The sequence below is a fragment of the Chiloscyllium punctatum genome, chromosome 10 (genome assembly GCF_047496795.1).
Source record: "Chiloscyllium punctatum isolate Juve2018m chromosome 10, sChiPun1.3, whole genome shotgun sequence".
NCBI lineage: Eukaryota > Metazoa > Chordata > Chondrichthyes > Orectolobiformes > Hemiscylliidae > Chiloscyllium > Chiloscyllium punctatum.
The window spans coordinates 67,328,017-67,351,720 of record NC_092748.1 but is presented as its reverse complement, the minus strand read 5'-3'; the positions used below and the strand labels follow the sequence as shown (position 1 = coordinate 67,351,720).

General features: G+C 40.7%; 1 protein-coding gene across 8 annotated transcripts in view; it reads right to left on the bottom strand.

Annotated features, from left to right (window-relative positions):
* pkp4 (plakophilin 4) overlaps positions 1 to 23,704 on the bottom strand; it is a 213,203-nt gene that overhangs the window by 167,803 nt on the left and 21,696 nt on the right. For 5 of the 8 annotated variants that reach the window (XM_072579400.1, XM_072579399.1, XM_072579406.1 and 2 more), the window contains one exon: positions 6,583 to 6,718. In XM_072579400.1, coding sequence (XP_072435501.1) covers positions 6,583 to 6,633 — 51 coding nt within the window. In that variant the 5' untranslated portion in view covers positions 6,634 to 6,718. Of the gene's footprint in view, positions 1 to 6,582; positions 6,719 to 18,198; positions 18,372 to 23,704 lie in introns of all 8 variants that reach the window. The other 3 variants (XM_072579401.1, XM_072579404.1, XM_072579403.1) reach the window with 2 other exon arrangements.

The window sequence follows — 23,704 nt, the reverse complement described above, 5'->3', positions numbered from 1 at the left end:
GCCACTACCCTGTGTAAAATGATTTTCCCCCTACACTTCATCCCTAAACTCTTCCCACACCCTCAACCTTAAGCCTGTGCCCTCTTGTAATTGATCACTCCACCCTGGGAAAAAGAATTTGACTATCCACCCTATTTAAGCCTCAATTTTGTAGACCTCTATCAAGTCATCCTTCAGCCTCAGTCTTTCCAACGAAAACAGTTCGTCCAGCCTCTGCTCAGAACCAAAACCCTCCAAGCCAGGAAATATTTTGGTAAACCTTCTCTGCACCCTCTCCGAAGCATTCATGTTCCCTCTGGGGGTGTGGCAATCAGAATTGCACACCACATTCCTTAAGTTTTACATAGCTGTCATACAACTTGTCACCTTTTTTGCCTGTCATTTCTCTGCCAAAATCTGCAACCTATATCCCACTGTCTCTTTTCATAATTCTCACTCTTCGCAACTTTACCAATTTTGGCATCGTCCACAAACTTCTTAATCAGGCCACCTACATTTTCTCCCAGATTATTTATATATATTACAAAGGTCCCAGCACTGCTCCCGGCAGTACACCATGAGTTACCAATCTCTACTCAGAAGAGTACCCTTCCACCACTACTCCATCTTCAAACCAGTTTTGAATCCACCTGGCCAGCTAACCCCAAATCCCATGAGACTATCTTCTGTACAAGCCTGCCATTAAGTACCTTATCAAATGCCTTAAAGTTCATGTAGAGAACATCCATTGCCCTTTCCTCAAATCATTGTCATCTCAATAAAACTAACCCAAATTGGAGACATGACCTTCTGAACACAAACCCATGCTGCCTATCACTAACAAGTTCATTAAATTCCAAAATACAAATAAACCCGGTTTCAGTATCTTCTCCAACAGCTCTCCCACCACTGACATTAGGCTCAGCAACCTGCAATTATATGAATTTTGTGTTTCCCTTCTTAAACAAGGGAACAACACTGACCATTCTCCATACCTCTGGATCTTTGCCTGTAGCAAAAAAGGATGCACAGGTATCTGCTAAGGCCTCAGCTATTTCCTCCCTTTGCTCCTACCATATCCTAGGATATATCCTGTCTAACCCTGGGAACTTGTCTACCTTCTACGTATTTCAAGACACCCAAAATTTCCTCCATGGTGTTCACCTGTCCAACAGTATTTACATACCTTTCGCTAACCTCAACATCCTTCTCTTTAAAGAATACCAATGTGAAGGGTGCAAAGATCTCACTGATTTCACACAACCTCCCTATTTTATCCTTCAGTGGGCCTACTCTTTCCCTGGTACATGTATAAAATGCCTTGGGATTCTTCTAACCTGATGGCCAAAGACATTTCACAGCCCCTTTTAGCTTTCCTAACTCCCCATTTGAACCGCTTTCTACTTTCGATATTTCTCAAGGACTTCATCTGTTTTTAGTTACCTAGACCTTATGTAGACTTCTTTTTTTGACTAAGCTAATAATTTCACGTCATCCATGGTTCCTAAATGCTGCCATTTGTCTTCATTTTCACAGGATTTTGCCTGTCCAGCACACTGACCACCTGCTCCTTAAAATACTCCTATGTCAGATGTGGATTAACCCTCTAAACAGATATGACCAATCCACATTCTCCAATTCTTGCTTAATTTGGTTATGGTTGACCTTCCTCCAATTTAACACCTTCAATCAAGGTCAATTATTGTCCTTCTCTAAAAGTATCCAAAAATTTACAGAACTTTGGTCACTATTCCCAAAATGCTCTCCCATTGAATATTTTAGATTAGATTACATTACAGTGTGGAAACAGGCCCTTCGGCCCAACAAGTCCACACCGAACCGCAACTCACCCATACCCGTACATTTACCCCTTACCTAACACTACAGGCAATTTAGCATGGCCAATTCACCTGAACTGCACATCTTTGGACTGTGGGAGGAAACCAGAGCACACTGAGGAAACCCACGCGGACACGGGGAGAATGTGCAAACTCCACACAGTTAGTCAGTCGCCTGAGGTGGGAATTGAACCCGGGTCTCTGGCGCTGTGAGGCAGCAGTGCTAACCACTGTGCCACCGTGCCACCCAAAATCACCTAGACAGGTTCATTTCCATTTCCACATCCACTCTCACCCCCTTTCACATTAGAATATACACTTCCTGTTTCAAAACACCCTCCTGGACTCCCCTAACAAACTGCTCCCTTCCAAAGCCCCAGCACTAAAGTACACATGCGTGCATGCAGCAGAGTTAAAATCACCTACTGCAAAGCCCTCTTTTCACATCTTTCCAGAAACTGACTACATATCTCATCCTCTATTTCCTGCTAGTAGCTGGGTGGTCTCTAGTACAGTCCCAGCGTTGTGACTATACCCTTCCTATTCCTGAGCTCTATCCATAATGCTTAACTGCAAGATCCCTCTAGCATATTTTCTCTCAAAATAGCTGTGATATGTTCCTTACCCAGTAATGCAACTCACCCATTTTTGCTTCCTTCTCCATATCATCTAAATATTGGAGAATGTTAAGCCACAAATCCTGCCTCTTTCAACCGCATCTCCGTGATAGCAACATCTTAATTATTTGCATTTATCCAGGCTCTAAATTCATCCATCTTACCTATTATACTTTTTGCATTGAAGCAAATACAGTCCAAGCTTATTTCTGCTGAGCTCAACAACTTCTCCCTGACTGCTCTTCTGCTCAGCTATATTTGCCTTAGACTTGAGCTCTTCCATCTCTATACTTACTGACCTGCTGCTCAGATGCCCAATACCCCACCACACTAACTTAAGCCCAGAATGTCACTATCAAACCTCCTTGCCAGGATATTGGTGTCCCTCCAGTTTAGGTGCAACCCATCCTTCTGGTACAGGTCCCATCTTCCCTGGAAGACACCCCAATGATCCATACATCTGAAGCCCTCTCCTCTACACCAGCTCTTCAGCCACTTATTACACCAGAGGTACTATTTTATTCCCTGAAGTGTCATTGCAGGACCTTGTCACACTGTCTATATTGGCACAAATGATTAAGTAGGCAATGACTGTGTACCCTCCCACTTCAGGATGCACTGTCCCCGCTCAAGGGCATCCATGACCCTGACACAACGAAGACAGCAGACCATCCTGCCACTGCACTGTCTCGCCGACCAGTCCACTGATGTTATCCTGCAGTTTATAAATAGCCTCTTAAATCATACCTACTATACTTAAGTTCAAATCAAATCAAATCAAATCAAATCAAGTACATCATGAACAGTAAAGGCCTCAATACAGAATTGTACCTAATGCCACTTTTCTTGAATCTGCCCTGAGAGACCTTATCAAAAGCCTGGCTAAAATCCAAGCAGACCACAATGGATTCATTGCCCTCAACACTCCTAGTTACCTTCAGAAACTAGTACAGTAACAGATCAGTGCTGCTGGTCACGATTATTTACTACATATAAAAATGACAAGTGGTGAGGGTGACAATGAGTCTATTGGAAGGATATAGACAGGTTAGGGAGTGGGGCAGAGACTTTACAGATGGAATATACTGTGTACACAGTAGAAAGAATAGAAGAGTAAACATTGGGGAATAACTGCGGAAAGAAATTAGTGAGTCCTTGTGCTTGAATTGCAAAAAGTACCATCCAAAGTTCTTCCGGTAATAGGGAAAGCAAATGGTCTGTCGGCTTTTACTCAAAAGAATCAAGTATAAATGAAGAGGGGGCTTTGCCAATACTACACAAGGTACTATAGCCAGATCAAAACAAAAACAATAAACAATTTTAACCCCCTTGTTCAAGGAAAGATTCATTGTACAGCCTCCAATGCCAGTGCAAGTTTATTTGCTTGATTCTGGGTATGGAGAGTGAGCATGAGCAACAAAAAGGAGGAATTTTTAAACATTTGTTTACGGGAAGAGGGCAGTCAAGAGTCAATCACATTGCTTTGTTTGGAGTCATATGTAAGCCACACCAGGTAGAGATGGCATCTTCCTTCTCTGAAAGGACATTAGTGAACCAGATGGGGTTTTCAATTATCTACAATGGATTCATGGTCATCGTGAGACTCAACTCCAGTTTTGCATTCAATTCAAATTCCATAATCTGCCATGGCTGGATTCAAACTTGGGTCCACAGAACATTTGGGTCTACAGAACATTTGGGTCTTTGGATTAACAGTCCAAGAAGATTCACTAGGTCACTGCCTCCCTTTTTTCCTGGATTAGTATCTAAAGTATGGGGAAAAAAAAAGCCATTCAACCCACCAAGTCTACACCAACTTTCTAAAGAGCATCCCTCCCAGATCCCTGACACGGAGGAAGCAGTGCTAACCACTGAGCCACCACGCTACCCAAAGACGGAAGGATCTGCAAAATTTCTTACCACAGAAATGTGTTGAGACTGGGTCATCAAATACATTCAAAGGCAGAGATGAAAATTTTCATTAAAAAGGATCATGGGGAAAGAGACAGGGAAGTGGAATGAGGATTATATCAGATCATTATTTCATTAATTGGCAGAGCAGACTTGTTCAGATAAACTGCCTACTTCTACTCCTAGATCTCATAGTTGACCTTAATATAACTGAGCCCCAAGCTTTGGAATATCTGTTCTCAACCTTCTTTCCTCCAACATATTCCTTAAAGGCAGCTTCCTTAACCAACTGTAAAATACAAAAAAAATGTCTGCAGATGCTCCAAAAGCTAGTGGTTCCAAATAAACCTGTTGGACTATAACCTGGTGTTGTATGATTTTTAACTTTGTACACCTCAGTCCAACACCAACACCTCCAAATCAAAACAAAATACAAATTGCTGGCAAATTCAGATCTGGCAGCACCTGTGGGAGGAAGACAGTAACTGTTTTGAATCCAATGGTTCTTCTTCAGAACTAAGTGTTTGATCATCTGACCCAATATCGGACACATCATGCTAGTTTTAAAGTTATTGTGAAGCACCTTAAGACATTATTATGACCAAAAAAAGGTACTATTTATTATTTTTCTTTCATGTTGACATCCTAACTTCTATAATGCTCATGTCCTAATGCTGCAGCCAAATCTATTGGCAAGTTTGGCCTGTCCACCATCTCTTATTTTTGATGCAGTGGCTCAGATTCCCAATGTTTGCAACTTTCATAATTAGGTTAAAGTGTCCCACAGTCTTGCCCTTCAATTAAATCTAATTTCTTGCTGTCCGATAACTCTACCGTTCCCACATATAAAATTCTCAATTCTGGCATGCATCCACCATTCCACTTTCCACGTGTAAGGTAACCTTTATCTAATCAATGGGTCACTCCTCACATTTCCATTTTTGTTTGGAAAATATTTTTAGGTTGATTACCCTGATATTTGTTTTTGATTTTTTGTTGATTTTAAGAAGTAAAATACAGGTCTTCCACATGAAGTCCAAACATTAAATCTGTTAATTTAGTTATCCCTGAAGAATGTGGTTAGTTGTCTCCAAAACAGCCAAAGAAACATTTGTGCAAATACTTACCAAATCCTGAAAACAAAAAGTAGCTGTTCTTCAAGTACAAGTAAAATTCCATACTTAAAATAGTATTGAACTAACATACCTACACTACTGTTCATGGCAAGTTAGGTCACTGAAACAGTTGCCTGGCTGCTACAACTGTCTCAGTCTTCAGATGGATAAAGGCAGGAGGACAGATTTTCTACACACTGGTTGCTCTCCATTAGTTACTAGTAGAGTAGGAAATTGACTAGTTTCTAATAAATTAAGCCAGCTGTTGCTCAGTAGACAAGCTCAAGGGAATTACTTTCCAAAACTGCTGACAGCCACAGAAAAATAATACAGCATAAAACCATTTCAAATAAAATGTGCAAGGAAGGAAAAGTAATGCAGAAACATTTCTTACATTAAATTACATTTTCTGAGTGTAACTAAAAATGAAAAGCACAAATACTAATTAGAAGATGCCATTAAGATCAACATCTAAAAGTAAACAGTTAAAAAGATATAGGTACAATTCTGCTTCCGGCGCGACTTTCATGCTGCACTTCTCAGCTCGTATGGTCAGGTATTTGACGAGTCCGAGACACATTTCATTGCATAGAATATGAATGCTTCACATCAATGAATCTCACCTAATAATTTAAAAGTTTGCCAATTTCACAACTGTTTCTTTGGAGCCCTATCAAGCCTTGTATTTTCTGACACTAACATTTAAAAATATTCATGAATTAAAGGCAACAGCTTTTATAGTAATTCCATTTATATCATCTATGCTCCAGAACACATTCATTCAGTAAATCCATTCTAAAAATACAACTGGCTTCACTGCATTTCTCTAGTAAACTTCACAAGTGAAAAGAGCTAGGAATAAGAACAAAAATAAATTTAAACAGGATGCATCTTGCTATTCAGTCCTTTTACCTAATACAATCTGGACATAATGAGATACTGCATAGTAACATATTCATGTGGCTATATCTGTAGTTTTAAATCATTTCCAACTAAGCTAAGATTTAAAAAAAATACAGTTCAATTGAGTTGTCAATTAAACGGGAATTATCCAGAATAATATACAAGGACGACAAATCAGCCTATAATATCTATAATTAAGCAAAATTATAACTTCTGTACCTGTTCTTTGACTGAAGCCAAAATGGTAGTTGCTGTGGTCTCAGACTCCATGGCTGGATCAGTGGGAGGTTTTCCCACAAGGGCAGTAGCCCCTATTCCCTCAACAGGAATGTGTCATCAGGAGCTGACATGTTACCTAAATGTAGCAAAAAATAAAGGTCATTTGAAAATGGTCTTAGTTACCATTATTTTCCTTGAGATAATCTATAAAAACAGTAGACACAAGGCGGCATTCAACTCCTCTTTAATGCCTATTCTCTAGCATTTATCCCGAAACATTATCCTTAATTCTTCCACATATCTAAATAATATTGTCAACAGCCAATAGAAGTAGCCAACTTGCAGAAACCAAAGAACTGAAGATGCTGAAAACAGCTGAAAGCATCAATGGAAAGTTTAGCATAGTTAACACTTAACAACGCAAAATCATTCAACATTGGTTAGGCCACTGTTGGAATATTGTGTGCAATTCTGGTCTCCTTCCTATCAGAAGAAAGATGTTGTGAAACTTTAAAGGGTTCAGAAAAAATTTACAAGGACGTTGCCAGGGTTGGAGGATCTGAGCTACAAGGAGAGGCTGAACAGGTTGGGGCTGTTTTCCCTGGAGCTTTGGAGGCTGAGGGGTGACCTTATGGAGGTTTACAAAATTATGAGGGGCATGGATAGGATAAATAGGCAAAGTCTTTTCCCTGGGGTCGGGGAGTCCAGAACTAGAGGGCATAGGTTTAGGGTGAGGGGGGTGGGGGGGTGGGAGAAGATACAAAAGAGACCTAAGGGGTAACTTTTTCAGAGGGTGGTACATGTATGGAATGAGCTGCCAGAGGATGTAGTGGAGGCTGGTACAATTGCAACATTTAAGAGGCATTTGGATGGGTATATGAATAGGAAGGGTTTGGAGGGATATGGGCTGGGTGCTGGCAGGTGGGACTAGATTGGGTTGGAATGTCTGGTTGGCATGGACGGGTTGGACCAAAGGGTCTGTTTCCATGCTGTACATCTCTATGACTCTGACTATTCTGTATAAAGTTTACACAATCGAAAGCAAGTGACAGGAAGAGCTCATTATCCACTTAGCACTTTACAGGCTTCTGGGTGGAACAATTTCAGACTACTTTTTTCTCCATTTGATAGAATAGAGGCAATGGAGGAAGGTCTCACATCATACCCAAAAAAACTTCCAACAAGTATACTGGGGAGGTGACGGCCTCATGGTATTATCAGTGGTGATCCAGAAACCCAGGTAAAGTTCTGGGTTTGAAACCCACTATGGCGGATGGTTGAATTGGCATTAAATTTTTAAAAATTTGGAATTAAATATCTAATAATGACCATTAATCCATTGTCGATGGTCAGAAAAATGTCCTTTAGGGAAGGAAACTGCAATTCTTACCTGGTTTAATCTACATGTGACTCCAGACTTACAGCAATGTGGTTGATTCTGAAATGCCCTCTGGGCAATTAGTGATGGGTAATAAATGCTGCCCAGCTAACTCCCTCGCCCTACGAGTGGATTTTTTAAAAATTATAAAATAAGTACTCGACTAACTTATCACAATGCACTGTGGACCCTTTCATGGCACAGAATGCAGTAGAACCAGGGAGAAGAAAGAATAAAAAAAGCACAGCACAGCAACAGGCCCCTCAGCCCATCAAGACTGCATCAATGATGGATAACTTTCTAACTAAAAACCTTTTGCCACTTATACAGTCTGATTCCCTCTCTTGCCTGCCTACTCAAATCTGCCAAAATGTCTCTTAAACATTACTATTGGATCCACCTCCATAATGTCCTCTGGCAGCACACTCCAGGCACTTGCCACCCTAAAAAATATTGCTTCTCACATCTCCTTTAAATTTATCCCCTTTAACCTGAAACCTACAAACTCTAGTAATTGGCATCTTTATCCTGGAAAAAAAGCAATTATCCATGCATCGCATAATTTTGTAAACTAAGATTACCCCTCATTCCTCAGTGTTCAAGTCAAAACAAACCAAGTTTGTCCAATCGCTCCTTATAGCTAATACCATCTAAGCCTTGCAATATTCTGGTAAACCATTTCTGTATCTTTTCCGAAGCCTCCACATGTTTTTGTTAACAGGCAACTGAACTGTATGGAGTCCATGTGGAGGAGGATTCATGGGCCCAGAGTCAGTGAGCAAGAGAAAAAGATCTTCAAACAAGAATTCAAATCGAAAGGTCAACAGATAAAACTAACTGAACAGTTCAGGTGCAGTCAAAGAAGAAAGCAAGAGGAAAAGGAAGAATTCAGAATTTGGTGTGTAGCCAACTGAAGGTACAGCTACCAAATGGTGGAACAATTATTATTGGCAGTACTTAAAAGGCCAGAATTAGCTTGGCACATATTTGAAGGTTATATGTTTGGAACATATAAAGTAATGTCATGGAAGGATTTGAAAAAAGTTAAGACATTGCTTGACCAGAACACTAGATCAAAGCTCCACAGCAATAGAGAAACAGGATTGCTCCAAGTTAAAAAAGCAGGTAGAGTTTTGAGTGGCCAAGTTTACAGAAGGTAGAAAAAAAAGGTTAAGGGCAGGTGGAAGTGCACTGGAATAGTCAAAGCTAGAAGAAATTGATATGGTTTCACTAGATTGCCTGAGACAAGGAAGCCAAATGATGTTATGGATGTAACGCAGCAATTTTAAAGATAGTGTGAATTAGGTCAGAAGTTCACCTCAATCAGATCTGACCATGTTGTGAACAGACTGATAGTGAGGAAAAGTATTAGAATGGACAGCTAGGAAACAGTTTTCAGTCCCTGCGCCAAACTATGGCTCCAATCACTCCAACATTTAAAGTGAAGAAAACTGCTGCTCATCCAATATTAGAGGTTAGATATATGGTCCAATGATTTCACTACACTGGAGGAACCAGGTTAGATGGAGTTGGATGCCTCAGTTTACATATCGTAAACTAATGAGACTTTTTGATGCCATCACCAGGGGGCTGCAAATAGATCAGAGGTAGGAAGGGATCAAAGATTACTTATGATCCTTTGGGAACACCAATGATATGGGGACAGGAAGAGAAGATATTGAAAATTTTCTAGCTTGAAATAATCAAAGGCTGATATTTTGAGGGAGAACTGATGATGGCTGATTATTAGAAAGGAAAAAATAAAGGATCAACATATGAAATGAGAACCATTTATCAGGTAACATTGGGGGTGGGGGTGGGGAGAAGAACAGAGAAATAGTGATGAGAAATTTAGCTGTAATAGAATCAAGGGGAATAAAGGAGCTGTCCCTCAGTACAAGATGGAGCTCAGGCTAAAAATCAGTTCAGCTCAGTGATCCAATTTACAGGCGCAGAAATGTACATACACTCGTGAAATCATTACTGGAGTGCAGTTTCAGAGTCCAAGGAAGCAGAAACCCAGGAAGTGTGACTGCCTAGCAGTTGAGGTAATACATTGTGGAACAGATTGAGGGGGTGCAAAATTTGATGGTCTGGTACAGAATCATAAATTGTGATAGCGTACTAAATGCAATGTACAAATAATTTGTTGTTTAGCTTGGAAGGATTATTTGAGACCTTTGACAGCAGAACAAGAGCTTTTTCACCACCTCCAAACCATATGCGGAAATGTAGGTTAGTAAAAAAAATGTTGTGGGTGAATGAGAACAGGACCAGGGTTCTGCCAACGGGAGAAAAAAACTCTTCAGAATACTAAGGAGAGGGAGAGGATATGTTTGATGGTGGCATCTCAGCAGTCAATAGAAATGGTAGAGGATGATCTGTTGAAGAGAGGCTGCAATGGTGAGAATGAGAGAAGTCTTATTGTGGTTAATAGCTTTCCACATGAAATGGTGGCTACAAACACCAAGGAATGGAAAGAAAAGAACTGAAGATGGGCCATATGAATACAAGAGGAGGCTGGAAATTGAAAGCAAAGTCTTCAAATGGTGTGGTTTGTGGAAAAAATAGAAAGCGATGCCAATATGCTGAATGTATAAGAAAAAAAAAGGAGCGAGGGGGCAGAGGTCGACTGAAAGGGCAGGCACAGCAAGGACCCAAGCTGCTACCCACAGCAACACTCTTTGGGGAGTAGTTGTTCAATGTGAGAAGTCAGCCATGGTTGGTTTGCAGTTAAATGAGAGAAGCAGATGCTCTCAGACTTTCTTGGTGGGGAATGGCTGTTGAGATAATGTAAATTTTTTTTGTTCCTGAAGGACTGTTTGATTTTTTTTTTAAAAAGCCATTAAAAGTAACCAAGTTCATATGCCACTACTTTGTAACCCAGACTCAGTGACCAAATGTGCTAGAAATAAGGGATGCTCTGAATTGTTAATGGCAATGTTTTTGAACTGCGGTGGCTTACGGCAGATGGGATAAAAATTTCAGCTTGTGTTTGGTTCAGGATAACGAAGGACTAATTTAGAAAGCCCAGAGATTTTAAACAGTTTGAAGGAGACTTGACTGGGAGTACTGGCAGAAAGAATAAGAGCATTTTGAGTAGTAATGGAGACTGTGTACTAGGAAGAGATTCAACTGCCAGACAATAACAGGTCATTGACAAATGTTAAAGTTAGACCAGAGAGATTAGAGTGCTGCAGAGAAGTACAGTAGTTTAGAAGAAATGTGATTAGCACAGAAATTGAGATGTGAGGACATGACAGCAGCCCTCAATAAGTAGGCAAGAGGCCAGGATGTGGTGACACCACAACGGTACATCCTTCACATGTAAGGAAAATCGAAATTAGATTGTTCAATTTCAGATGGACAAAGCATGGAAGCCTTTAACCTAGCTCAGTAACTGGGAAATGAATGGGATTACTAATTAGGCAAAGCACAGAATATCATACAATGAGAAACAAAATAAAAATCTTTTTCTTCACTTTTCTGCCTTTACATTGCATTTTTTGTCTTAAAATGGTGGATTAGCGACATTACACAACACATCACTATTTTGTAACAAGATACACATGGCAATAAATCAATCAAGTATCTCCTGGTTTGTTCTTGGAATATCACCTGTAGTTTTATTGCACAGGTGATTTAAATGCATGGCTTTTTTGCTGTATACACAGCAATTTAATACAGCTGACTTGTGCATGATCTTTCAGGTTGCTGTGCAGTTTTAAAGTGATAATATCCAATGTATTTCAGAAAAAAACTTTGAGCCAACTTGCTGGTTTGGGGGCTATTTGATGTCATACTTTGTATTAAACAGTCAGAAGTTATCAGATGAATCATAGAATAGCAATTTATCTCGTGTACTTACATATGAAAAAAGTGAAAAGTTTTAAAAGCTGCCCCACCACAATACCTACAGTGAAAGTAGTTATACATAAAGTAGTAACAACAATACAATCAGAACAATAAACTCTGGCATTGGTATGCTTCCCTTATCATTCATACCTTGCAGCTTTTGGTGCTGGACTAATTTTTTTCTCTCTGCTTGGTTTCATCACACTTATTCTGGTCTGGGTCCTGGATTTTCCCACTGACATCAATCTAATCAGAATGACCCTGCTTCATTCTGGTACTTAGCAAATTAACCTCTCATTCTCCTCAATTACAGTCAGTCAGTCTTATGGTTGGTGATCCTGCCTTTGACTGACCAACAGTGATTTACACAGCTGTTGCAAATATTACAATCCAAATAATGCCCTTTGTAGTAACCATCTCAATAGGCTTCGACATGGTGTTTTTTTAAAAATCTCAAACATCTACATTCCACCAGCAGTTTCTCTCAACATCTTTCAGACTTTTCTTTGCTGCAGCAAGCTCATGTGACTAACTCCCAGAATCCAAGTCTTCCATTTTACTACAGTATAACAAAGAATATTCCGAATAAAGTTGGTGTTAATTTCTAGCACTTTAACATTGTGTTCTGGTTATCTCCTTAAATTTAGAAATTTTAGTGTTTTCAGAAAGAAAAGTCAAAGAGATGATATCCCACCTTAACAAGGGGGAAGGGAATTACAGATATGATGTACTGAGAAAAGTATTAACTGTAACAAGATTCCAAGAACAAAGGGAAATTCATTATGAAAGCAAGCTCAGTTCATTAATTTACCTTCATCTGAAAGTAGAAGTGCAGTCAAAATCAAAATAAATTGAAAATGAGAATCAACGAGAAAACAAGGTATCAGATGCTTATGGATTAAGGAAAGCCAATATAGATTTGCTGGAAGCAAATCATTTTTAACTCGACTGAAGTTAAAACAAATGTGAATAAGGTGTATATAGACTTAAAACAAAAGGAGGTATTTCATGAAATGCCACAAAATGGACTTTACATTTGAAGCCATTACAATAAAATAGGATCCTTGAGCTCATTGATCAATCTTACTGAATTTGTTTAGGCTCCATCTCAGCCAGGGGAAAAAAAAGTCGTAATATAAACTTGGAGGTTTGATTAAAAAGATTTTAGGAGGAATATTTCAAATTGTCTCCCAAGGAAGAGTTATCAATACCATTGGGAGAGTTAAATCAGCAGTAAATCTCAACTAGTGTTACTTAGGATGTGAATACGTTGGGGTCACCAATAGGACAACCACAGAGCAAACAAACATGTTCAAACTAATTCAAAAGAAAAAAGTTAACATGGATGTTCAATATCAGCAGATTTAGAGTAATTAATTAGTTGTATAGAAGACAGGCTGAATACAACTCAGTTCAAGTTAATACTAAAGGTTGCGACGACCAATATCCACAGATTCAAAACAAAAAACATGGCTTGGTGCAGAAATGTAGGATGCTGCAAAAACAAAATATGTTTTAATACAGCATCCACATTCTATGAAGGAAAAGGTCTCCAGATGATGTTACTGGCAAGTACAGTAGTGCCTTGACATACAAACAACCCCGTTCACGTACAAAATCGGTTTAGGAACAGGATTGTATGTAAAATTTTGCTCCAACGTACGTACGAAATTCAAGGTACGAACAAAGGTACGAACGCAAAAAGCCCGTGTGCAACCACATGGTTTCATTGTTCTGCTTTGCTACACGTTTGTTGAACGCAAGCGCTTTCGGGCCCCGCGTGATCTCATTCAGTTCGTCTTTGGCGCGTGCACTGTGAACAGCCATCCGAACAATGGGAAAAATTGATTCAGTTCGCGAACTGGGTCCCGGAACGGATTAAGTTCATAAGTCCAGGCGCTACTGTACTTGATTTAGCAGTCCTCAAGTCATCCAACTGCCAATCTTCAAAGCGTAAAGAGAATACGTTCTCGAAGAATTGTGAAAAATCGCCAGACCTCCTGAATTTGTGAATTCAGAGTTTAAGGGTGAGATGGAGAACAGTAACTGTAATTATACACATGAAATGTATAAATGGTACCAATAGAGCTTGGTGGGATAAAGAAATATTGTATAAGGTAATGGTTCTGAAATGATCAACGTCAGAGAACGCATTAAGTTCCACTCAGATGATACCATCAGAACTTGGTGGCAAAAAGGCAGAACATCTTAGATTCTTGTAGAATGAAGACCCTATGGTTTTCTAAAAGTAAATAACAGTGTACAACTTTCAATCAAGTTTAATTGGCTAATATGCAGTAAACTAAAGGCAAGAGCTTCTTCTCAGACTCACTAGAACATTTCCTCTACCACTATTAAATTGGCCCTTTGATCCAAATAAGAGGATGGTAGCAAACCAATCTGACCACAAGGTGGGAACATTAATAAGACCAGCTTTTTAATCTATATTACCTTGACATTGAAGTGGAAGGTTTAAGTTGTAAAGAAAGGCTGGATAGACTGGGACGTTTTTCCACTGGAGTGTAGAGGTTGAAAAGGTAACCTGACAGAAGTTTAGAACATAGAATATTCCAGCGCAGTACAGGCCCTTCAGCCCTTGATGTTGTGCTGACCTGTCATACCAATCTGAAGCCCTTCTAACCTACACTATTCCATGTACGTCCATATGCTTGCCCAATGACAACTTAAATGTACTTAAAGTTGGCAAATCTACTATAGTTGCAGGCAAAGCATTCCATACCCTTATTACTCTGAGTAAAGAAACTACCTCTGACATCTGTCCTATATCTATCACCCCTCAATTTAAAAGCAATGCCCCCTTGTGCTCACCATCACCATTCTTGGAAAAAGGATCTCCCTGTCCACCCTATCTAACCCTCTGATTATTTTATACGTCTCTATTAAGTCACCTCTCAACTGAAAACAGCCTCAAGTCCCTCAGCCTTCCCTCCATACCAGGCAACATCCTAGTAAATCTCCTCTGCACCCTTTCCAAAGCTTCCAAATCCTTCTTATAATGCGGTGACCAGAACTGTACACAATACTCCCAAGTGCGGCCGCACTAGAGTTTTGTTCAGCTGTAGCATAACCTCATGGTTCCGGAACTCTGTCCCGCTATTAATAAAAGCTAAAACACTGTATGCCTTCTTAACAACCCTGTCAACCTGGGTGGCAACTTTCAAGGATCTGTGTACCTGGACACAGATCTCTCTGCTCATCTACACTACCAAGAATCTTACCATTAGCCCAGTACTTTGCATTCCGGTTACTCCAACTAAAATGAATCACCTCACACTTGTCCGCATTAAACTCCATTTGCTACCTCTCAGCCCAGCTCTGCAGCTTATCTATGTCTCTGTAACCTACAACATCCACAACTCCACCGACCTTAATGTCGTCTACAAACTTACCAACCCACCCTTCTACGCCCTCATCCAGGTCATTTATAAAAATGACGAACAGCAGCGGACCCAACACCGACCCTTGTGGTACACCACTGGTAAATGGACTCCAGGATGAACATTTCCCATCAACCACCACCCTCTGTCTTCTTTCAGCAAGCCAATTACTGATCCAAACTGCTACATCCCCCACAATCCCATTCCTTCGCATTTTGTACAATAGCCTATTGTGGGGAACCTAATCAAACGCCTTACTGAAATCCATATACACCACAACCAGTTTACTCTTATCTACCCGTTTGGTCACCTTCTCAAAGAACTCAATAAAGTTTGAGGGGCACAACCTACCCTTCACAAAACCGTGCTGCCTATCCCTAATCAAATTATTCTTTTCTAGATGATTATAAATCCTATCTCTTATAACCTTTTCCAACACTTTACCAACAACTGAAGAAGGCTCACCGGTCTATAATTACCAGGATTGTCTCTACTCCCCTTCTTAAATAGGGGAACCACATTTGCTGTCCTCCAGTCATCTGGCACTATTCCTGCAGACAATGACGATTTAAAGATCAATGCCAAAGGCTTGGCAATCTCCTCCCTGGCTCCCAGAGGATCCTAGGATAAATCCCATCCTGCCCAGGAGACTTATCTATTTTCACACACTGCAGGATTTCTAATACCTCTTCCTTGTGAACCCCAATCACACTAGTCTAGTAGCCTGTATCTCAGTAATCTCCTCGACAACATTGTCATTTTCTAGAGTGAATACTGTCAAAAAATATTCATTTAGTGCTTCCTCATCTCCTCTGACTCCACACACAACTTCCCACTACTATCCTTGATTGGCCCTAATCTTACTCTTGTCATTCTTTTATTCCTTAAATACCTATACAAGGCCTTCGGGTTTACCCTGATCCTATCCACCAACTTCTCATGTCTCCTCCTGGCTCTTCTGAGCTCTCGCTTTAGGTCTTTCCTGGCTACCTTGTAATCCTCAAGCGCCCTAATGGAGCCTTCACATCTCATCCTAACATAAGCCTTCTTCCTCTTGAAGAGAGATTCCACTTCCTTCGTAAACCACGGCTCCCGCGCTCTACAGCTTCCTCCCTGCCTGACAGGTACATACTTATCTAGGACACAGCAGCTTTTCCTTGAATAAGCTCCACATTTCTAATGTGTCCATCCCCTGCTGTTTCCTTCTCCATCCTATGCTTCCTAAATCTTGTCTAATCGCATTGTAATTGCCTTTCCCCCAACTGTAACTCTTGCCCAGTGGTAAACACCTAACCCTTTCTATCACTAGAGTAAACATAACAGAATTGTGATCGCTATCACCAAAGTGCTCACCTACTTCCAAGTCTAACACCTGGCCAGGCTCATTACCCAGTATCAAATCTAATGTGGCTTCGCCCCTTGTTGGCCTGTCTACATACTGTGTCAGGAAGCCCTCCTGCGCACACTGGACAAAAACTGACCCATCTATAGTACTCATACTATAGTGTTCCCAGTCAATATTTGGAAAGTTGAAGCCCCCCATGACAACTACCCTGTTTCTCTCACTCTTATCGAGAATCATCTTTGCTATCCTTTCCTCTACATATCTGGAACTATTTGGAGGCCTGTAGAAAACTCCCAACAGGATGACCTCTCCTTACCGGTTTCTAACTTCAGCCCATACTACCTCAGTTGACGAGTCCACAAACATCCTTTCTGCAACTGTAATACGGTCCTTGACCAACAATGCCATGCCTCCCCCTCTTACCATCTTCTCTGTTCTTACTGAAGCATCTAAATACTGGAATCTGCAACAACCATTCCTGTCCCTGCCCTAACCATGTCTCCGAAATGGCCACAACATCGAAGTCCCAGGTACCAACCCATGCTGCAAGTTCACCCACCTTATTCCAGATGCTCCTGGTGTTGAAGTAGACACACTTCAAACCAACTTCTTGCTTGCCGGTGCCATCTTGCGTCCCTGAAATTTGATTTTGGATCCCTACTCTCAACCTTTTCTATACTCGAACTAGAATTTTAGTTCCCATCCCCCTGCTGGATTAGTCTAAACCCACCCCAATAGCCTTAGCGAACTTCCTCCCCAGGATATTGGAACCCCTCTGGTTCAGATGAAGACCACCCTGCTTGTAGAGGTCCCACCTACCCCAGAAAGAGCCCCAATTATACAAGAATCCAAAACCGTCCCTCCTGCGCCACCCCTGTAGCCACATGTTCAAGTCCTCTCTCTCCCTATTCCTGGTCTCACTAGCACGTGGCACAGGCAACAAACCAGAGACAACAACTCCGTTCGTCCTAGCTCTAAGCTTCCATCCTAGCTCCCTGAATTTCTGCCTTAAATCCCCATCTCTCTTCCTACCTATGTCCCCTCCCCCTTAAGATCCCAAAAACATGATCAGAGGCATCACACCAACAGTGAGTCTCTCTCGTCCCCACAGAACCTCCTATTTGTCCCCCCTAACAATGGAGCCCCCAATGACTACTGTTCTGCTCCTCTTCCCCTTCTGAGCAGGGACAGACTCTGTGCCAAAGCCCTGAACCCTACTGCTTTCCCCTGGTAAGTTCCCCCCCCCCGCAACAGTATCTAAAACTGTATACTTATTGTTGAGGGGAATGGCCACAGAGGATCCCTGCACTGCCAGCCGGTTCCCTTTCTGTCCTGACTGTAACCCATTTGCCTTTTTCTTGTACCTTAGGAGGGACAACCTCCCTGTAACTCCTCTCAATAACCCCCTCTGCCTCCCAAATGATCCGAAGCTCATCTAGCTCCAGCTCCAATTCCCTAACACGGTTTGAGGAGCTGGAGTTGGGTGCACTTCCTGCAGATGTAGTCAGCAGGGACACTAGTGGTGACCCTTACCTCCCACATTCTGCAGGAGGAACATCCCACTGCCTTAACCTCCATTCCCACTGTTCTAAATTCCCAGACTGATGAATAAATAAGAAATAAAAAAAAAGACTCGTTACCTTACCAATCTGGCGTACAGGTCCCTTTTTTTGGGTTAGACGAGGATGGGTGGGAGACACTACTCGAGTAGTGTTTCGGGTAACGCAACCACACAAATATTGACTTCCCAGAAGTCCTTCGCTCCTCCCTCGCACCTCTCGGCAAATGGAGGCCCAACTCCTGAGGCAAGTCCCTTTTAAGTTTATAAAATAATGACAGGTATAGATAAAGTTGATGGTAGTCTTCTTTTCCCTAGGTTGGGGAATTTCAAGACTAGAGGGCACAATAAGAGGAGAGATTTAAAAAAAGACGTGAGGTAATCCTTTTTTGAAAAGGTGGTTCGTTTGTGGAATGAACTTGAGGAAGTGGTGGGTGCGGGTACAATTACAACGTTTAAAAGATATTTGGATAGGTAAGGGAAAGGTTTGGAGATATGGGCCAGAAGCAAGCAGGTAGAACTAGTTTAATTTGGGATTATGGGGGTCGGCATGGACTCGTTGGACACAAGGGTCTGTTTCCTTGCTGTTGGACTCAAAGGTGTCCTACAAAACCAAAACCTTTAGCCGACAGTATTGAGAGCTGTGGAACTTAGTTATAGACATTACAATATACCATAGAATAGAAAGGGAAGACGCATAGCAGATAGTGATATAAAAAGAGACAGACTGACAAGAGTTGTGGCAAACTTTCACCCTGAAAGTAATATAGCAAGGCATAATGTTAGTACTCTAGACTGTCTTTAGAACACAATCAATTGAGGTACCAGAAATGACAATGACAAACCTAGCCCCATTAATCCAGCAAAAATCTTCCTTACAAATGTCAGAGCTTATCAAAATTGGGACAGCTATCCCACAGACTAGTCAGACAATTGTGTGACAAGGTAAAACTTTCAGAATCATGCGAAGTCCCAGACACTATTACTATCCCTGGACATGTTCTCACCCACCAGGACAGATTCAGGTGATATAACAAAGAACAATTTGGGATAAGCAATCAATGAGAGCTCACGGTGTAGGTAATAGCATATTAGCATGGAAAAAAAAGATTAAGAAACTAGGCAAAAATTGGTCTTTTTCAGATTGGCAAGTCAATGGTTCAGGAATCAGTACTGGAATCTCAACTATTTATAACGGAGAAAAATAACTTGGATGAAGACATTTGCCAAAATTTGCAGAGGGCACAAAGAAAGGAAACTTAAGTTTTGAAGAGGACATGAACAGGGTACAAAGATACAAATAAGTGAGTGGGCAAGGATGTGATGAGACGTGAAATTGTCCACTTTGGCAATAAGAATAAAAACATGCATTCCCAAAATGAAAATTTATAGGGTTGGAAGTGCAGAGAGATCTGGGTACACTACTGTATGAATCACAACAGGTTAGTATGTGGGGACAGCAAGCAATTAGGAAAGCTAATTAAAAAGTAAATTATTGCAAGCAGTTTTAGCAACGAAAGGTGGTGGTTATGCTTTGTTTACACAGGATATTGGTGAGGTCACATATTGAGAACAGTATATTGTATTGGTCTCACTACTTACAAGGAGATTGTAAATGCTTTGGAGGCAGTTCAGAGATGGTTTCCCAGACCAATACCCGGAATAGTTGGGCTATTTTCAGGAAAGGCTGGGCAGATTAGGCTTGAAATTGCTGAAGTTTAAAATGAGTAAAGAGACAACTTGATTGAACACAAGATCCTGAGGAATGCTTATAGAGTGGCTGTGAAAAGGAGGTTTCCTCTTATCAGACGTTCTAGAATTGAAAGACCACCATTTAAAAATAGGGGTCACACAATCACAATGGTAAAAGGTTACTAGAGTACAGGCTGACCTTGATTATCTGAACGAGACAAGCAGGGTGTATTTTGTTTGGATCACAGAGTTCGGATAATAGATAGCATTTTTAACGGAACCTTGAGATCTTGTTCGGATAATCCAAAATTCAGATAATGGACGTTCAGATAATCGAGGTTGTTCTGTCGTGGGATATGGATTTGTGGTTTCAGTCAGATTAGCCATAGTCTTAATAACAGAGGTGGCTCAAGGGGCTGAATGGCCTGCTCCAGCTCCTTGTTCATGTTTGTATGTGACAGACTGCACTGGTCACATGCAAAACTATTCACAGAAGCAACTGTTTCACTGCACTCGATTCAATATACTTCATATGCTAACAGTCAGAAAGAACAGGTCAAATTATCCAAAATATGAACTAAAAATAAGTGTCACGAAAGACAAGTAACATATTATAGTGCTGTTGCAAAACTGGTAGGTTACTATCCAGAAATGATGATTATACAGGCTTCAGCGGATTCTATTTTGAATACTTAGATATTAAAGAGTTAATTTGCTCTGCTAACCTGGAGGAAATTGGATGGCCCAAGGCTCGAGTGGTACGCCTGTCTTACGGGTAGAACATAAGCAACTTACATTCCCACCCCTTGCCATTCAGAGCCATTTGCATGGCCATTTCTTAGTTACTCAGTAAAAAGAATTATATTATTATCCCCACTCAGAAATCAATAAGAATATTGCAATTAAAATTCTGAGTACTTCCTGCAGTTATTAAACAATTCACAACAGATCTGGCCATTAAGGGATGATTTACATTACATTATTTTTGGAAATGTCGTCACCCCAACATTGCGTCAAGTGGCATGTGACTGTGGAGGAATGGCTGAGGGTTATGTTGTGGGCATTACCAACTAAGATTAAACTCTTGTGCTGTATAAAGAAGGACTGTTTCCTTTGTTCAGAGAGAGAGATCCCTTGACATGACTTTGCAAGCATTGCAAAGTGTGTTAAGGGTTCCTCCACAGTTTGTACTTGCTTAATAAAATTTTGGTTATCCACAGAAATTGGTGTATTGCAGTTGCATAAGATGTGCAAGAATCTCAGGAAGAAGAACCTAATCAGTTACTTCATGCCAACTGAAGAGGATAATAGATTTTGGACAACCATATTGTGTTTGCTGCATAGATTGAAAAACAAATGCAAATGAGTATTATTAAAATATGAGTCATGGTGCTTCTATACTCAAGCTCTTGTCTTATACTTCTATACTTTGCCTCTTGTCCTTCACTTTGTGTTCATGTTTGAAAATGAGGTGACTTTATTGGAACAGGAGCGGATTGGGTGGATACTCACAGCTAGTTTCTTCTTGTTAGGAAGAATAAAATTATAGGTCTTCCCCTTAAAACAGATTAGGAGATCTTTTTCTCTCAAGCTCATCGGAGTACAGATTTCTATTTCAGAGTGGTAGAGGCTGGATCTTTTAAAAATAAAAAAAAATTATTCTAGGCATAATTCTACAATTGTAGAATCCCTACAGCATGAAAGCAGGCCATTTGGCTCAATAACTCCACTCCAAACTCTATCCCTAACCCTGCATTTCCCATGGCTAATCCATCTAGCTACTCATCCGTGGACATTTTGGCCAATTGACTTCAGAGTCCAAAAGTGTGCAGGTTGAGGAAACCCATACAAATACCACAAACATTCACCCGAAGATGTGGTTCAGGTGTAGGGTGTAAGGACTACAGTTGGGAGAAGGTGCAGCTGAGTTGTATGGGGTAAATAGTCGGTTATTCTCAGTTGTTACCAAGGAGCAGTTACATCCGTTAGACCAGCTTTTTAAAAAAATTCTCTCATTTTTCCTGGGTAACTATGAACTATAATGGAACCCTCCATATTCAGACTAAAATGAATGTTTTTAGAGGATTCCAGGCAGAGGAATCATCTGCTGGATGATTCAATTTCCTGGTGAAGTCAACGTTTCAGGTCTTCTTCAGGACTAGGAGAGGATGTGCCAACCAAGTCGTACTCTCTACCTGTGTTCACCTATCCCTACCACACCACTCTGCACCCTCCCCCCTACACCAACCCCAGCCCTGAAGGAGGGTTACACCCAAAACGTTGATTTCGCCACCTAATGATGCTGCCTGGCTTGCTGTGTTCTTCCAATCTCCTGCTTGTCTACCTTGGATTCAAGCATCTGCAGTTTTTTTTTGTCTCTATTCAATTTCCTGAGCAGTATCCTTGGAGTTTGTCAAAAATTCCATAGGGCCTGATGCACAACTCCATCTACACTGCAGAAATTAATATTTGGCTATTGGAAAATCTGGGACTTTAAGTCACATCATTGCTGAGTTTAAACAATTACTCAGTTATCTGCTGTAATAAACATGGCTTATTTATTTTAGCACAAGGTATTTTAAAAAGTTACCCAAAAAGAGGAGCTCCACTATAGGCAATATACTTAAGGGATCAAATCAAACACATCACGTAAATACAATGTTTAAAAGGAGACCGACTCAAGTTATCTGCTGCAATTCTTTTTGCCTTCTATTCCCAACCCCATTCATATTACCTACAGGTATCTGATACCCAGCTGATCAGCATTCATATCAAGGCTTAGCTAGCAAACTCCGCTTATACATGGAGCAAACACCATGCCTTCATTCTATTCTGCCATTCTGGCTGCCAGTTCAAGTAAAAGAAAAAAACAAGTGAGGACTAAAGATGCTGGAGATCAGTCAAAAAAAAAGTGTGGCACTGGAAAAGCACAGCAGGTCAGGCAGCATCTGAGGAGCAGTAGATTCGATGTTTTGGGCATAAACGCTTCACAAAGGGCTTATGCTCGAAACAGACTCTCCTGCACCTTGGATACTTCCTGACCAGCTGTGCTTTTCCAGCACCACACTTTTTGACTGCTACTTCAAGTAGCCTGGACCACTGGCTTCCTTCTACTTTTGATTAATAACCATGATGCTTTAGCTTCTTGTTCCAGTGCACTCTATTAGGCACCTCTTCATCCTACTGTGATGTTGCCCCCTCACTTCCTCCTTTCAACCCACAAAAAAGAAAAAAAAACACAAAAACCACTACTGCAGACAATCTATATTTGGTTGACAGTAATTCGACACATCGGGTGCTAAAGCAGTTGCTTTGGTGCCATTGTTCTTTCAGGTTGCTGCTTTTACTACCATCTTTCAGGATTACTTATGATCTCTTGTAGAAATTTCCAAGAGTCCCTCAAAACTAAATGTACCATGACATTCCAGTATGCATTCAAAAGTGACAAATTGCTTTATTCCGTTACCAAACTTCAAATCAGGCTCAGAGACCTGGACAAAAAGTTTTTTTTAAACCAGAAGTATGCTCATTCAACTTAACTGGAGTTAGCCTGAGCTGTGATTCAGGCTGCATTGAAATTTGTTCTTATGCTCAAGAAGCTTAATGCTCTCCCAAGATGCAAAGGATCTGGAAAACTGTCTAATTACTTACTATATAGAAAAGATATTTTTCCATTTTTGTTTGTCAAGCACTATACACGTATCATCTGGTCCTTCTACCAAGGTAAAAAGTTTCTTTTCCACCTGTCAGGAATCCTCTTTCTTGAGCAAATCTATAAAATTTCCTTTTAACCTTCTCATCTGAACTTTAGCTTGTCCAACCTTATTTAGGTAGCTCAGGATTAATTACAGGGACTAATTTCCATGAATTTATCTGATCCTTTTGAATACTTTTAA